The following is a 16,325-nucleotide window of genomic DNA, read 5'->3' as shown; positions in this document are numbered from 1 at the left end:
GAGCAGTAAGCGTGTGGCTCCAAAAATGGACCAGTGTTTTCATGCCACGGTAACCTACAATAGTTATAAAGCGCTCTACAATATAAAAAAGTTCAGGTGATTGATTGATTATGTGACATACCAAAAATACTAAATGAAAGCGAAATTAATAGTCAGTATCTACATGGCGACAAAAGATGCTAAATAATCTCAGTTTAGTACATCAATATGAATACTAATTTACAATCAACCAATTAGATTAATAGCTCACACAACTTTATCATGGTTAAATTTTACGTCATTCGATATTAGGATGATGCTTCTATAGTGGCATAAGGAATATTGGTTTAAATCCGTGGTGACCTAGTAGTTTGACCTAACGGTCTCTCAAGCAGAGGATCGTGGGTTATTCGAAGTTCGTGTGCGAAATTACATTTAAAATTTACCACGAATTTTACGGTATGTGTGAAGTTCCTAATCCGAAATGGGCCCGCGTGGGAACTTGATAATAAGCGTTTTCCCCGAGAAAAGACCAAGCTCGATCGATTTGTCATCCCCGAAAAATCCTACGTACCAAATTTCATCAAAATCGTTGGAGCCGTTTCCGAGATTCTGATTATAAATATATTTGATATATAGATAGATATTGAAACTACCTCATGAAAAGTAAAGAAGAAAGAACTCTCATAATGAACAGCTCAAAATTTCCACCACAATCCGTGTCTGATATCCCGTGACCCGCTTAAGTCTATCCCGTGGGCCACAAGCTAACAAGTTCACGCGCTGTTTGCCATCACTTTCCGTGTCCGCCATGGCGCTGTGTCGTAACACTTTTGCTTTGATTTACGAAGAAACAAACAGGCAAGAGCTGAGATCTCTCATCCTTAGCCTATGACGAGGTACTAAGCAGGGCTACTACGAAACTCAAAACTCGAAGTTCGTGTCGTGCGGTCCCTTTGACACTTATACTATTTAATACGAGAGCGATAGGGACGGTACGACACGAACTTCGAGCTTCGTGTTTCGTAGTAGCCCTGCTGGCCGACTTCAAATCGAGGGTGATTGGGCATTTATTAGGCAAGCGTGCTACGTCTTATATTCGAGTCCAGAATTAGGGGAACCAACTTGACAGTTCACACACAAATGACACACAAACAAAATGTTGCCACAGTTACCAGTGCTGTAATATCGATATTATTAAAAAAAACTTAATTCTCAAGAAAACTTAACCGTTATAGTTTCCTTTGTAAGTTTGGTATACTTACTACCATCCTGAATTTTTTCAAATTTTTCCACCCACCGGGCTAGATTTTAGAGGGACGCTCGATTAAATGACAATTTGCACTTTAAAGTTGAATATTTTGCAAACAAATCACTGAATCGAAAAATCATTTTAGCAACCCCCTTTAAAAGACCTATGAGAAAAAAAAATCACCCCCATTTATTACGTAATTTTTTTGAATTTTTTATTGGACCATTTTGTCGGCATAGTTTACATATATATCATCAAAATTACTGCATTCTAGCATTGATAGTCCCTGAGCAAAGCCGCGAACGGACAAACAGACAGACATGGCGAAACTATAAGGGTTCCGTTTTTGCCAATTTGGCTCCGGAACCCTAAAAACAAGAAACAAAGCTCGCATGCGCCTGCGCTGACGGACAATAAAGCTGTCCGTACAGCCATTGTGTTAACGCTTCAGTGGACGACCACCTTAACTTTCACCGTTAGTTTCACTTATTGAATTATACGTAGTATTCGCTGGGTGCGAAGTACTAGGGGGGGGGTAATGAAATCTATCGCAGCGCTAATAGCGGCCAAAAGTAGAAATAATGTAGGCTCTGTCATCTGTCATACTCATATGAATCTGTCATTAACAAAGCAATTTGTGTAGACTGCCTAATTTTAGTAATAGATGTTTGTCTTCTTGAATTATTGAACACTGTCCCTGTTTTGTTCCTAATTCCTCTACATCCCGGACATGTCCAGCAGATACCAGCAATTTTCCTTTTGAAACGGTTTGTCGTTGAAATTGTATATTGAGTAATAGACACAAAACCGGTCGTCAAAATAATACGTATTTTGATCTGAAAACTATATTTAATTTATTACTAGCGATACAAGGAGAATTATATATGTTGACTATTATTTAAAGAAACCATTAAAGTAGCTTTATCTTTTTGTTTAACAATAAAAGTGCGACTAAACATGAAGTAAACAAACCCTGACACAACCAAAATAAAACACACTTTTTGAATAAATTTTTACTTACCTCGTTTAATTTTAATGACCAAAAATGAATTCACAGCCCTTTGTCCACCAAAATCACGGTATCACAGTAATTTTGTATTATAAATTAATACGTGATAGGTTTGATTTTTGTCACAATGTCGCAGTTAAATTTCAAAACGACAGAGCCTACAAACTTGCGGACGCTAGGTGGCGCTGATGTCGTGCACAGAGCCAATAGTATGTAAGTACCTGTCAAGAGGGCGCTTTTGTTCTTATTTACGAGTATATGGCAATAGTTCAGTATAGTCGGAACAATGACATCTTGACTTGTCTACAACGTTTACCTGTTAGCTCTGATGTTGATTTGGAAAGGTTTTATAGTGAAATAGTTTCATTCCCCAAGCGTTTTTTTCAGTAGTTTATTATAGTCGGTACAAATTTAAAAAAAAAACAGGATGGTAGTAAGTATATTATAAACTTTCAAGGAAAACTATAACGGCTAAGTTAGCTTGAGAATTATTAGCAGTTTTACTCTTAAATAGCAGCCTAAGGTGTAAAATATACCTAAAATATTACTTAATTTTTCCGTAATGGCTACGGAACCCTATTTTGGGCGTGTCCGACACGCTCTTGGCTGGTTTTAAGTATCGCAAATGCCATAATATCATATTATTTCAATTAAATTTTAGAAAATATAGCTCTATCGTTAGTTTCGATGTAAATATCATGTAATTTTGCTACTAATAAGTACGAGTATATCATGATTTCTTCATGTACTCTTTGGTTATGATCTGTCATGGCGACAAAATATAAAGAGAACTGAAGTTGTCATTGAGGTTTGCGCTATAGTGTGGCTAGAGTGTCGCCCCCTGCGTAGAGCTTTGCCTAATAAGTATGCCCTATGTTACGCCACTGATAATTTATGGTAAAATATACCCATCGTAACGAATCGGAATTAAACTTCACGCATCGCACGATCAGGAAACTTCTATTACTAGAGTACTCGTAATCATTACGCTTTGTTACACTGGTTAACCGTTTCCTGAAGACAAAGGCCTTTTCACACTGACTTAGTTTACCAAACTGCTGTAGGTATAAGTGTTTTGCGAGCGTATGTTTGTATGCATGTATATTTGTCTGTTCCTTTTTGTAGCCTAAACAGCGATCTTCAACGTTGAAGTGTCATTAGACACGTTGAAACTGTCGAAGTGACATGGGATATACCGGGTGTGGCCTGTAATATGAGCAAATACAACAAGAACAACATTAGTTCAGCTACTTTTAAAAATAATTAGTTTTTTTAATTTATATTACACTTTTAAGTTTATTCGTAGAAGCAATTAGCAAAAGCTTGATGTTTGTAGCGTGACAGGCGACGTCAGTTGGATTCTAGGACGGCGTACATTGATAGCAGTATTTATTTTGTATGAAAAAAGAAAAATTCAAAGACTCCATTATTTTTAAAAGTCGCTGAACTAATGTTGTTCAGTCTGACGAGGACGATCTATGTTTTAATTATTTGCTCGTATTACAGACCACACCTGGTATTATACCTATTAAAATAGCGTAGAAGAGGGATTTTTCGACATTTCCGCGATAGGAAATAAAAAAGATTTACTTGTATTTTTTTTGTGTCATAGTGATGAGGGCCCTCGCGCACTTAGCCGATTTTTTTACTAGAACTTTATACGTTCGTTAAGCGAATAAAGTTGCAAATTTGTAACTGTTTCCAAAATAACCAATAGCCCTTTAGTTAATAGTTAGACTGCTGACAGCATCAGCACTGCTTACTTATTACTCATACAAAACACAACACAACATAAATTAACATATTAACCACAGGTGACCTAATAGAACTGATCGGAACATTCCCACATGAAATCGACTACAACACAAACCAATTCGAGGACCCAGCGTACACAGAGCGGCCCCACAGACCCAAGCCAGACAAATGGGACGACGGGCACAGCCAAAAGCCATGGGACACTAACCAAAAACCATGGGACACAAACCACAATCAAAAACCATGGGACGACACAGATTACCAAAACCACTATTTCCATGTCAAGCCGTCGTACCACGAAAGTACGACTAAACCGTACGACCATTTCGGTCACGCCGATGCTAATGGTGATGATGATTATGTCCCGGTGATGACGAATGATCACGACCCGCAAAGACCTAGCTATCCCGGTGAGAATTTGTGGGTTTTTTGTGGTGGTGGGTTGACTCAAGTGTTACTTTAGTACCACATCAATTGAACGGTGTTCCCTTCTTTCGCAGACACAACTTTCATAGAATTTCGTTTCGCAGAAAATGTTTCATATAATATTTGGTCCTTGTATTTTTACTTCGAATATTATTGTTTCAACGACTATTTACTTGAATGAAACATATTTAATAGAAAAACTATTCAATGAGTCTTATAATCTCACTTTATTATTTATCAAATTTATCAAATTGTAGAATTATTTTTTAACAAATATTGTTTGTTCTATAAAATATATTAGAATAGGTTAGAAATCGCTACCAGAAAAGTTGGTTAGGTTAGGTTAGGTTAGAACAGTGACCTCGTCAGAAACGACTCGCTACTAGAAAGTAGGTTAGGTTAGGTTAGAACTGCGACCACATCAGAAAACTAATTGCATGTTTTTCTTGGTAATAAGTTTTATAATAACTAAATAATATGAGAATAATTAATATTTGATTTGTTATTCTTTGATATGAATATCTAAACAAAATTTATATTTGTAATAAAAATCAACGATTTAAATTTCTTCAAAGTAAGTGTTCTGCGTATTGATTATTCTATGAAACGATAATATGATGAAAAATGTCTGTTAAACGAAATTCTATTAAAATGTTGTCCCAGTTGAACGAATAGAATCCATCAATGTTGATCTATAGTTACTAAATGTAATGTTACGTCACCAGTCGATCGAATAGTATAGTACAGGGATGGCGAACCATTATTGGTGAATGTACCATTGTTTTTAACAATAATCTGGCTTTGATGTGCCATCAAAGATCCTTAAGGCCACGTTTCCACTAAAGATGTGCGAGGCTGTGTTGTTAGGATAGGAATGCGTTTTTTCATGAACCAGTAGAAACGCATTTACCTATCGCACTTCACAGCTCTAGTGGAAACAGCTGAGCGGAGCGAGGCGAGGTAAATGAAGCGTTTCTATTGGTTAATGAAAAACACGGTCCTCGCGACACATCCTTGCATCTCTGGAAACGTAGCCTCTCGGTGATTGCGTGGATGAAAATAAAACTATCAATGAAGTAAATACATTCGCAATCAGTGATGTGCCCGATTTATTCAGTCGCATATCAAAACTGGATCAGAGGCCGTGGGTATTGCCTAACGTTTCTGAGGCTCGCGAACGCAATCAAATGACAGAATGCGCAGGTGGTAGGACCTTGTGCAAGGTCCGCCCGGATTGCTACCACTATCTTGCTCGCTAACCCTGCCGTGAAGCAGCAGTGCTTGCACTGTTGTTTTTCAGCGTGGAGAGTAAGACAGCCGGTGAAATTACTGGCACTTGAGGTATCCCATCTTATGCCTCTAGGTTGGAAACGCATCTGCAGTACCCCTGGTGTTGCAGATGTTTATGGGCGGTGGTGATCTCTTACCATCAGGAGACCCGCTTGCTCGTTTGCCATCCAGACGAATAAAAAAAACTGTCATTTGATTGCGATCGCGAGCGTCAAAAACGTTAGGCAAGACGGCCTCTATACTACGAAGTGCAAAATTCGAACTATCTTGCCGTCCCGCTCACGCTAATATTATTTAATACGAGAGTGAGAAGGACGGTACGATACGAACTACAATTTTAAAATTTCGTAGTAGCCCCACTGTCACGCGTGCCATTCGTTTGCTATCCCTGGCATAGTAGATCGGTAATTTTGTTTACAACTTGAGTCGATCCGCCATTTTTCTTTATCGCTTCTACTTCAGCACTGCGTTTTCATAATCATCACGCACCTATGTATGTACAGCACGCTTTTAACCACACAAGCGAGCTAAACTATAGCACAGTCTAGTAAGATATCTACGAACAACATGGATCTAGCCAGCCGCCGACACAGATTCATCTCATAATTTCTCAGTGCATTGGTAAGAGCGGAGGATGTTGTCTGCAGATATTTTACTGATTTATAATGTGACCTCGCTCAAAACTGTCTTTATTACTCTTAATTGTGACTAGCTTTTGAGTGTGACTTAAAAGGGTGGAGCCCAAAAAGCTGCGCAATGATTAAAATACTACTGAGTGAGTAAAGTTTTGCTCTGGCAGTAAAATAACTAATGCAAGCAAGGAATTTTTCATATTGTTTTTAAATGCCGGTATTTTACCAACTATTTGGACTACACCCAAATCCATCCCTTTCACATTCTCTTTCTTTAAAAAAAGGATGTAAACTTTATGTCTGTAATAAGCTTATAAAAACCCGACTATAAGCAAAACCCGACAGTATAAGCAAAACCCGACAATATAAGCAACCCGACATTAAGAGTAACCCGACTACTTTCCAGGTTGCGGCGAGCATTTTACCCGTTCGAACCGCATCGTGGGCGGCCACTCGACGGGCTTCGGCACGCACCCATGGCAGGCGGCACTCATCAAGTCGGGTTTCTTGAGCAAGAAGCTCGCTTGTGGAGGCGCGCTTGTGTCCGACCGATGGGTGATCACCGCCGCCCATTGTGTTGCTACGTAAGTATTATATTATAATCTATACTACACTAATATTATAAATGCGAAAGTGTATGTTTGTGTGTATGTTTGTCCGTCTTTCACGTCGAAACGGAGCGGCGGATCGACGTGATTTTTGGCATAGAGATAGTTTATGGGCGAGAGAGTTACATAGGCTTCTTTTTATCCCGGAAAAACGCACAGTTCCCGAGGGAACAGCGCGCGATAACCGAATTCTACGCGGGCGAAGCCGCGGGCAAAAGCTAGTAGGTACAATAATAATGTTCTGAAAAAGCCGTGGTGGCAGAGTAGTTTGACCTCTCAAGCAGAGGATCGTGGGTTCAAACCTCGGTTCGCACTTCTAAGTTTTTCGAAATTCATGTACGAAATTACATTAGAAATTTACCACGAGCTTTACGGTGAAGAAAAACATCGTGAGGAAACCTGCACAAACCTGCGAAGTAATTCAATGGTGTGTGTGAAGTTCCCAATCCGCACTGGCCCGCGTGGGAACTACGGCCCAAACCCTCTCATTCTTAGCGGCCTGTGCCCAGCAGTGGGACGTATGGGAGGGGGGGACACTAATAATTGTGTAAGTAAGAACTTATTAGCTGTGTAAGTTACAGATAATTAATTGATTTCCTTAAGTATAACTAAACCTAATCAACTTAGAAACGGGTGGGCCGTTTTGAATGCATTTTTTTTATTTAAAAGCAGGTTTTCTATCGATGCTTCTTAGACATGTTTCATCAAAATCGCTTCAGCCATTTTTGAGATATTAAACTTTGAAGTGACAAAGTCGGGGTTTTTCCAACTTTTTTTGTCAAACATAGTTAAGACCCACCGCAAGGAAACTCTCTCACATAACAAAACTGTATCGAAATCGGTCCATCCGTTTGAGAGTTGTTCCACAAACCGACAGGCAGACAGATTAGCGCCAAGCATAACACCCTTCTTTTAGCTTCGGGGGTTAAAAACCCGAAAGCATAAGCGTTTTTCTTTTGTTACTTCGAACACGACCTTACTATTTAATTTGGAATTATAACGACTGGGGTTTTTCCAACATGCTACGACATGGGTGCTTTTAAAAGGCCAAGAATGGTACGTGAAGCAGTTGAAATAAAAAAGCATAAAAATTTCAACCTGGACTATGGATATAAGCTTTCATCTTCGTGGAATCCTGTTATAAATAAGTGTCGGCGTCGGGATTAATGTTCCGAGGTACAATCGGACGTTGTTAGTGTTGTGTCGGTCAGTCCTGGATTTGTCAATAGGCCGTATAGGCCGCGGCCTAGGGGCGGCAGCGGCCTAGGGGCGGCATTCAACGAGAAAATTATTATTTTAGAAAGTTACATAGGCCTACACTCCTAAAAAACATAAATCCGCCACTGGTGTCGGTGTGATGGGGTGACAAATAAAAATGACTAAGTGCTGGTAGTTTGAAGGACTCGCGCTGCTAGGCAGACTTGACACCCCACACTTCAGTCTACTCGTGACCACGGCCACTGTAATGTTGCCGAAACGTCGAGGTAAATATTACTCGTTCGTGGTATTCTGCCTTTTAGATAATGGCGGTCAAATATGCATCCCGTAGAAAAAGCTCTACATTCTACTCCATATCTAACATTCAATTCTGGATTATTACCAATCTGTGATGCAATAACCTATCATTACATACTTACTTTCACTTTCGTCGACTGCACATTATAGCCAGATTAGGTAATGCATTGTAAAACACTACTTTCTCCATTAGTCATGGACTTCTTAATGTTAACGCGTGGAAATATGTAATTTTGGCAAAAATAATACTAGCTTAAAATTAGTGAGAAGTTTTTAAGTGTAGATTTTACTATCGGTATTTATTATTCAGTATGATGCATTGTACAGTTGCAGTCATATAATATAGATACAGCCATCGCATCAAATATACTCATACTGACAGTATTTTTAATGAAATTATTTTATTTTGCTAGAACATAGGTACACCAGTAATCAAATAACATCTGCCTGGGGAGAGACTGTTCAACCGCTGTCCTTGATGTAAATCAAACAACGGTTGCTCGGCGAATGACAATGTATTTCATTTTGACACCCTATATATACTAGTCAGGAAAAATCTCGCCAGCGCGATTCAGGGTGGTATAATTTTCCGTACAGCGACATCTATCGGTATATAAATTAAACAAAGACACATATTACTGCTATACAGAGACATACCGGGTTTGGCCTGTAATACGAGCAAAAAATTAAAACATAGATCGTTCTCGTCAAACTGAACAACATTAAATAAACATGGTATAATAAATAATAATATCTTGGGACAAATTACACAATTGTCCCAACCCCAAACTAAGAAAACCTTGTACTATCTGTGCTAAACAGATAGATATAAGTACATTATATATATAATCAGCGGCACACAATTTAGCCAGATTAAGAGAATAAGTGCCAATTCGAGAGCCAGATTTTTTGCTCCTCAGTATAGATAAATATAAATACTTAAATACATATAAACATCCAAGACTCAAGTATCATCCCAGCCTATACGTCTCACTGCTAAGCACAGGCCTCCTCTCAAAATGAGAGAGCCTGGGCCATAGCTTACCACGAGGGCCCAATTTTTTTTTATTCGACTGGATGGCAAACGAGCAAGTGGGTCACCTGATGGTAAGAGTTCACCACCGCCCATAAACATCTGCAGCACCAGGGGTATTGCAGATGCGTTGCCAACCTAGAGGCCTAAGATCGGATACCTCAAGTGCCAGTAATTTCACCGGCAGTCTTACTCTCCACGCCGAAACACAACAGTGCAAGCACTGCTGCTTCACGGCAGGATTAGCGAGCAAGATGATGATAGCAATTCGGGCGGACCTTGCACAAGGTCCTACCACCTGCAAAAGACTCAAGTATAAACATTCATCATACAAATATTTTCCCGTCACGGGGATCGACCCCGCAAACGCTAGCTTCGTAGTCAGGCTCACTAACTTAGCTATCTGATCAAATGCTTCAATGATTATCCATTTCAGCACTCCAAACTCACAGCTGCGCGTGCGGCTCGGAGAATGGGACGTCCGCGACTCGGGCGAGCGCTACGCGCACGAGGAGTTCGCGGTGCAGCGGAAAGAAGTGCACCCGTCTTACGAGCCTGCCGACTTCAGGAATGACGTGGCGTTGGTGCAGCTTGAGAGGGGGGTGGTGTTCAAACAGCACATATTACCGGTAAGTCTTTACACGGCCTTGTACCCTAATTAAATAAATAAATATCATGGGACAATTGACACCACTGAGGGCTATCGCGTATGAATTCGCCGCTAGAGGCGCTAGTGTAGCGTGAGGTCTCCGAAATGTCAAATCTCATAGTTTTTGGGTGAGCTGCACGGGTTTATTTATAATTAGAATAATTTTGTGAATATTTTTTTAATGAATGAATGAATGAATGAATGAATTACCTGAAATTAATTATGGAAAATATGCGTTACGGGGCAATGTCTGTTTTTGAGACAGTTTTGTCTTTCGGAAACCTTTGTCCTCCCTTTTTTTCGAACAAAACCTACGCAACACTGTGGCATACTCGATATTTTATGGTAGGTACGGTTTTAAGCATGCAAGTGCGGTGGATGCAAGTGGCGAGTTGTCGTTCATTGTGGCGTTCTAAGGGGGAGGCCTTTGTCCAGCAGTGGACGTCTTCGGGCTGATGATGATGATGATGATGACGGTTTTAAGGTACCTATTACATATGATTTATATGTAAATTTTGTTTTCACGCCCGTACTTAATAACTATATAACCACTATACCTACCTACTTCAAGCAGGACCTTTGTCTACAGTGGCGCCAACTGGTGAGCGCGAAAACGGTAGCCCTCATTGACCTAGTCGCAAACTAAGCAAAGCCACAGCATAAGTAATTGTACAAGCAAAGCTTGTACTAGGTACCTACGTACTAAGCAACGGAACATTTTTACAATTTTTATACCCACCGTAGAACGTTCTCACAGTGTCATAATGAACACCTTGTCAAGCAATGCGATGTCACTATGACTTTTTATACGAAAAGGTTCCACAGTGGTTCACTATTCAGTTGGTTCGAGTGTATATTCCACACTACTAATGCTAAAGGTGGGAAATTACTACTTAAGTTAGGTACATAGACAAAGGGAATGATTTCTAGAATATGAATCAAGCAAATTTAAGCAAATGTAATGTTAATGTATTGTATTGTATTGTAAAAGCACATGAAAATTACAGAACACAGGATAATAAGATGTACAAAGGCGAACTTATCCCAAAAGAGGTCTCTTCCAGTTAACCTTTGAGCGATTGACGGGATATCAGACACAAAGAGTACTATGAAAAATGTGTATAAGATACATATATGTAAGCAAACGCAGTCAAAGAAATATAGTCGATGTTTGATTGTTTACAGGTGTGCCTCCCTCAAAAGCAGGTCAAGTTGGCTGGCAAGATGGCGACGGTGGCGGGGTGGGGGCGCACGCGCCACGGCCAGAGCACCGTGCCTTCAGTGCTACAGGTAATTGTATTTGATATTATATTATTTCTATTACTTATATGGAGAGAAATATGCTTGGAATTTCTTTGCGCGATAGAATCCGGAATACGGAAATTCGTCGAAGAACTAAAGTCACCGACATAGCTGAACAAATGTGCAAATTGAAGTGGCTGAATGAACTATAGTAGATTGTACAACAAGAGCATAAAACGAGCCATTTTACCCAAGCGCTCATATAGCCAGCCGAGCTGGTACGGCGAGGGTGGATAGACACGTCGAGGGGAAAATGGGTTTAATGCTCTAGTTTTACACTGCTTTTCACTTAGATTGCGAAGAAATAGAATAGCAACAGCAGAAACAATTGTTCACTTTCTATGTACCTTTTATTTTTCATGCATTATTATATCATTATATTCTTTTAGTTTTATTGATTTATCTTGATTGAGTCGAATCTCGATTGATTTTTAGTTTTATATAAATTATTAGTGACTTTTTTTTGTGGCTGTTGACACGTGATTACCGCTTGGTCTTAGACGAAGATTTTACTTTATGCACTAGAACATAAAAAGTCATTTTATGTCGCCTAGATCCTAAATACCAACTTTATGAGCATGAGAAGTGAAAAATCTATTAATTACTTGTCTTTCCAGGAAGTGGACGTAGAAGTGATCCCCAACGAGCGTTGCCAGCGCTGGTTCCGCGCCGCGGGCCGCCGCGAGACCATCCACGACGTGTTCCTGTGCGCCGGCTACAAGGAGGTACGGAACCCCCAAAACTTCGCTTCATCATTATCGGCCTTTTTAGGGTTCCGGAGCCAAAATCTATCTGTCTGTCTTTCCGTCCGTCCGTATGTCACAGGCATTTTACTCGAAAACTACAAGATGTATATCAATCAAATTCGGACTACAGATGTCTTGTCAAAGCCGCTATTTAGTTTTGTAGTTAAATTACAAAAATATATATTTATAGGGGGGCACTCCATACACGTAACAGAAATTGTTATTTTTTTAACTCGCATCAACGTGTGGCACATAGTTCGACAGCTCTTTTGAAAAGATAGTAAGGTTTCTCAAAAACTTTTCTCTATCTTGTAAACCGTTTGTCCAAAAAATATGCAAAAAATATGGAAAGGTAACGCTTAATAAATACTTTCAACGAAAATGGGTTTCAACGCGATCGGGTATACCGTTTTTGAGTTATTGCCGAAAAACTGCGCTTCTCAACAAAAGGGCGTAAGTGCCGTGAAGATACGCTCTTTTTCTGGTAATAGACTTAAGACTGTAGTAAGTGTTTTAATTGTGTTATAACGCACATAATATTACTTGATTTTTTTCATAATGGCTACGGAACCCTATCTTGGGCGTGTCCGACACGGTTTTTAAGTTTAACGGTTAAATTTTATTGGAGAAACATAAATTAAAACTATTATCGGCCTGTATATTTTCTTCTACTGAGCGCAGAACGATTATTCGAGCGCCTCATTTTTTTGGTCAGTTTTCTGTCAAAATGGCCGTAAATTCTGATATAGTTTTTTAGTTATCTGCTAGTAGGTACATGAACTAACAAATAATCTAAAACGACATTAAAATCTACAGCTTATTCGTAAAAAATGAGGCGCTTGAAATGCTCGAATCGCCCCACAGGCCTCTTCCTATTCTTTCGCACAACACTAGTTAAAAAAAACACTAAGCCGTAGGAATGGGCTAGTTTATCTTAAAATATCAAATTAGTACGTCACTTAAATTATCAGTAAATATTGGATACATATTTTTATTATTATTATAATGGATATTACTATTAAAAAAATGTTATTTAAAAACAATATGCTACATATGAGTATATGGCTCCTTGAAAATAAAACACACGTTTTTCTATTAAAAGTACCTTACTAATTGTAATAAAATTAGTAATTATTAGATAATGTAGTTTTTAATTATTTTGTTTGTGTGTCGTATTTTATTTGATTGTCAAATGAAAAAATATGTGTTGAATATTTTGAGATAATCTGACAGACAGACTTATAAGGTAATTTTACAGTGGGTATCGAGTTTACATACGCATAAAAACAAAAAGACAAAATGAACTCACCCAAGATAATTTATATAAAGTAATTAGATTGTTTTAGGAATATTTTGGGCAAATGCCCATTTTCTCAAATGAAATCACAAACAAAACTAATATTTTTTATTTATTCTTCCAGGGAGGTCGTGACTCCTGCCAAGGTGACTCTGGAGGCCCACTGACCATGAAGATGGACGGCCGGAGCACCCTCATAGGCCTCGTGTCCTGGGGCATAGGCTGCGGCCGGGAACACCTTCCCGGGTCTACACCAACATACAGAAGTTCGTGCCCTGGATAGACAAGCTTATCATGCCGTAAACCCGAAAACCCGAGAGCTTATGGCGTCGGGTTATATTAAAAGTCAATTCATGAGCTGAGGTATTGTCTGTCGATTGCATTCGCCATCTCTTTCTAGCGTCATCCGTGTGACAGAAATGAAATGGTACAGATGTATTGAATAATGTTTTGCCAGTGTTTTATCCGACAAGTTCGTAATTATCTTACTTTCTCAACTAGTTTACTGGAGCTAATTGAGATAGAAAGATAAATACGGACTTTTCCAACAAAATACGATGGAACATTGTTCATTAGATCTATAAAAGCGGTGATTTCAAGTTCATTAACTAACCTCTGGGTTGACGAAAGTATCGACGCATTAGGGTTAAAAATACCCGAGTCGATAATAATGCTCTTGCAGTCGGGTTTCATCCGAAACGAAGCACCCTGGATAAGCAAAATTAACACGTGTTAGGATGTACAACTAAAATGTTAATGTCCCTCGGGATTCGTCGGTTTTCTTCGTTTTCCCGAAGATTCAAAGAAGGAATAAGATAACCTATCTTTTGTTTCGAGTTCCGAACCGAAATGTGGTCGGGTTATTTTATACAGTGTTTTTTTTTCACGCGATACTAAAGTTCATACTGGACAACATCGCAGTAACTAAATTGTTTAAATTATTCTGGGTAAATTTAGGATATTTGAACTTTGTTCTTCTTCTCGCATTAGCTGAGCGAAGAGTACTAATGTTGTGTCAAGTAAAAAATTGCATTATGCAGCCTTAATGAACCTTTACACAACCTTTAAATGAGCTTATCAAAAATTGATAAAAAAGCCATTAATGTCGTGTAGACAATTAGTTACGAAAAGCAAGCTGTTTCAAAAAGAATTGTCTAAAAGGAGAGAGACACGTTTGATTCTAGGTTTAATATACTATTTCTGTTTTCTCTTATTATTTAAAAACAATTTGTTTTCCGCGGGTTTTGTGTACATCGAAATTTTATATACTTAATCATTTGTGTTCGTAAATTTTGACATTTTGGTTAAATTGTCACTGTTATTGTAGTTTTTGTTCATTGAAATAATCCCTATTTATTATTTATTAAATTTAGTTTACTTTCTTTTCTTATTCATGCTAAAAATTGTATTTAAGTCTCTTGTCTCATAATCATTTATTTTTAACTAAGTACCTATTACGTCACTTTAAGTTTTACAAATCATCACTTTACAGATCATTTTTCCTTTCCTTCTTATTCCTCATTAACTTTTTCTTAATACAGGTTGAAATTTTGAAGATATACAAAATTAATATGTGACCTCGGGTGAGGATCAAAAGGAAGTTTATTTATTTAAACAGAGTAAACAAAAACAAACATAATTAAACTATAGGTAGAAAATTTGGCCTAAATCGCCGTCAATGGGCAAGGTGCCCAGAAGGCTGGCCGTATTTCCTCGTTGTATAGCGATACTTATACGCTGTGCGAAATATTGGCCAGCCCTCTAGTCGCCCGAGGCCTCTATTAGGCGCGTCGACAAATCTTTATATAGCTGACGCGGACTTGGCCCCCAAGGCCCCAAGGTTTCAACGCCAAAAGCACAGTTAAATAAGTATCACGTACAAAATGTCACCCTGTATAATTTCCATAATTTCAGAAATACATTTACCATTACAATTTCAACCTTGTAGTAATAAATAGAGAGTTGATTTTGCAAATAAAAATACAGTAGGATCTTGCAGAAGTCATGTGAAATTAGAATTTATTATTTTGTAATTTAAGTTTATTTAAATCATAATTTTGTTTTAAAAAAGTCCTAAATTAGGATTCCGGACTATGTGGTCCCTTTATTTAGTTTTCTTCATACTCAGAGATATCAATTAACTATTATAAATAATAAGCGGATCCAATTCTTCTGGATAAGAAATCCTTACGAGCTTTTAAACATTAATTGAGATCTCTGAGTAAGAAGGCTAGTTATAGATTTAATTATTATTTATTGTTAGAAAGTTATTTAAGTTTTTTTTACGTTTTTAAAATAAAACATTGTAAATTATAAAAATTGTCTTTATTTTAAGGTTCTATAAGTACCCAAAAGATGACCAACCGGACCCTTTTGCTATTTATTACCTACCTGGTGCCCGCGGCTTCGCCCCCGGTGTACTTTTTAACCGACTTCAAAAAAAGGAGGAGGTTATCAATTCGGTTGTATTTTTTTTTTTTTTTTTTTAATGTTTGTTACCTCAGAACTCCGTCATTTATGAACCGATTTCAAAAATTTTTTTGAGTTCTTCTAGGAATGTTTTCAATTAGGTCCCATAAGCAGCAAATTAGGATCTGATGATCGATCTTAAGGAAATCGAGGGAACTCTTCAAATATTGTAGGGACACCTATGGTAATTTGGATATATTTAGCAGTAACTCGTGCATTTGCTCTTGCAAATCATAATTTGGTGAAGTGGAACTGAGGATGAAGACCAGATTTGACCAACGAAACTACTACTATCAATAACAAGTATTTCACGGGTTAAATTTAAATTATCATGATTAATATACTTACCTAGATAAGCAACTA

The 16,325-nt window shown here is 38.2% G+C and overlaps 1 protein-coding gene across 1 annotated transcript in view; it reads left to right on the top strand.

Annotated features, from left to right (window-relative positions):
- Window positions 1–15,799, top strand: part of LOC141443436 (uncharacterized) — a 46,943-nt gene extending 31,144 nt beyond the window's left edge. The window contains 7 exon segments of the mRNA XM_074108732.1: window positions 4,055–4,405; window positions 6,750–6,927; window positions 9,936–10,128; window positions 11,334–11,438; window positions 12,068–12,175; window positions 13,618–13,738; window positions 13,741–15,799. Coding sequence (XP_073964833.1) covers window positions 4,055–4,405; window positions 6,750–6,927; window positions 9,936–10,128; window positions 11,334–11,438; window positions 12,068–12,175; window positions 13,618–13,738; window positions 13,741–13,796 — 1,112 coding nt within the window. The 3' untranslated portion in view covers window positions 13,797–15,799.
- Window positions 15,800–16,325: the final 526 nt, after the last annotated feature.

This window comes from Choristoneura fumiferana, chromosome 27, assembly GCF_025370935.1.
Source record: "Choristoneura fumiferana chromosome 27, NRCan_CFum_1, whole genome shotgun sequence".
Classification (NCBI taxonomy): domain Eukaryota; kingdom Metazoa; phylum Arthropoda; class Insecta; order Lepidoptera; family Tortricidae; genus Choristoneura; species Choristoneura fumiferana.
Note: the sequence above shows the minus strand (reverse complement) of the source record. Positions and strands in the feature narration are given on the sequence as shown.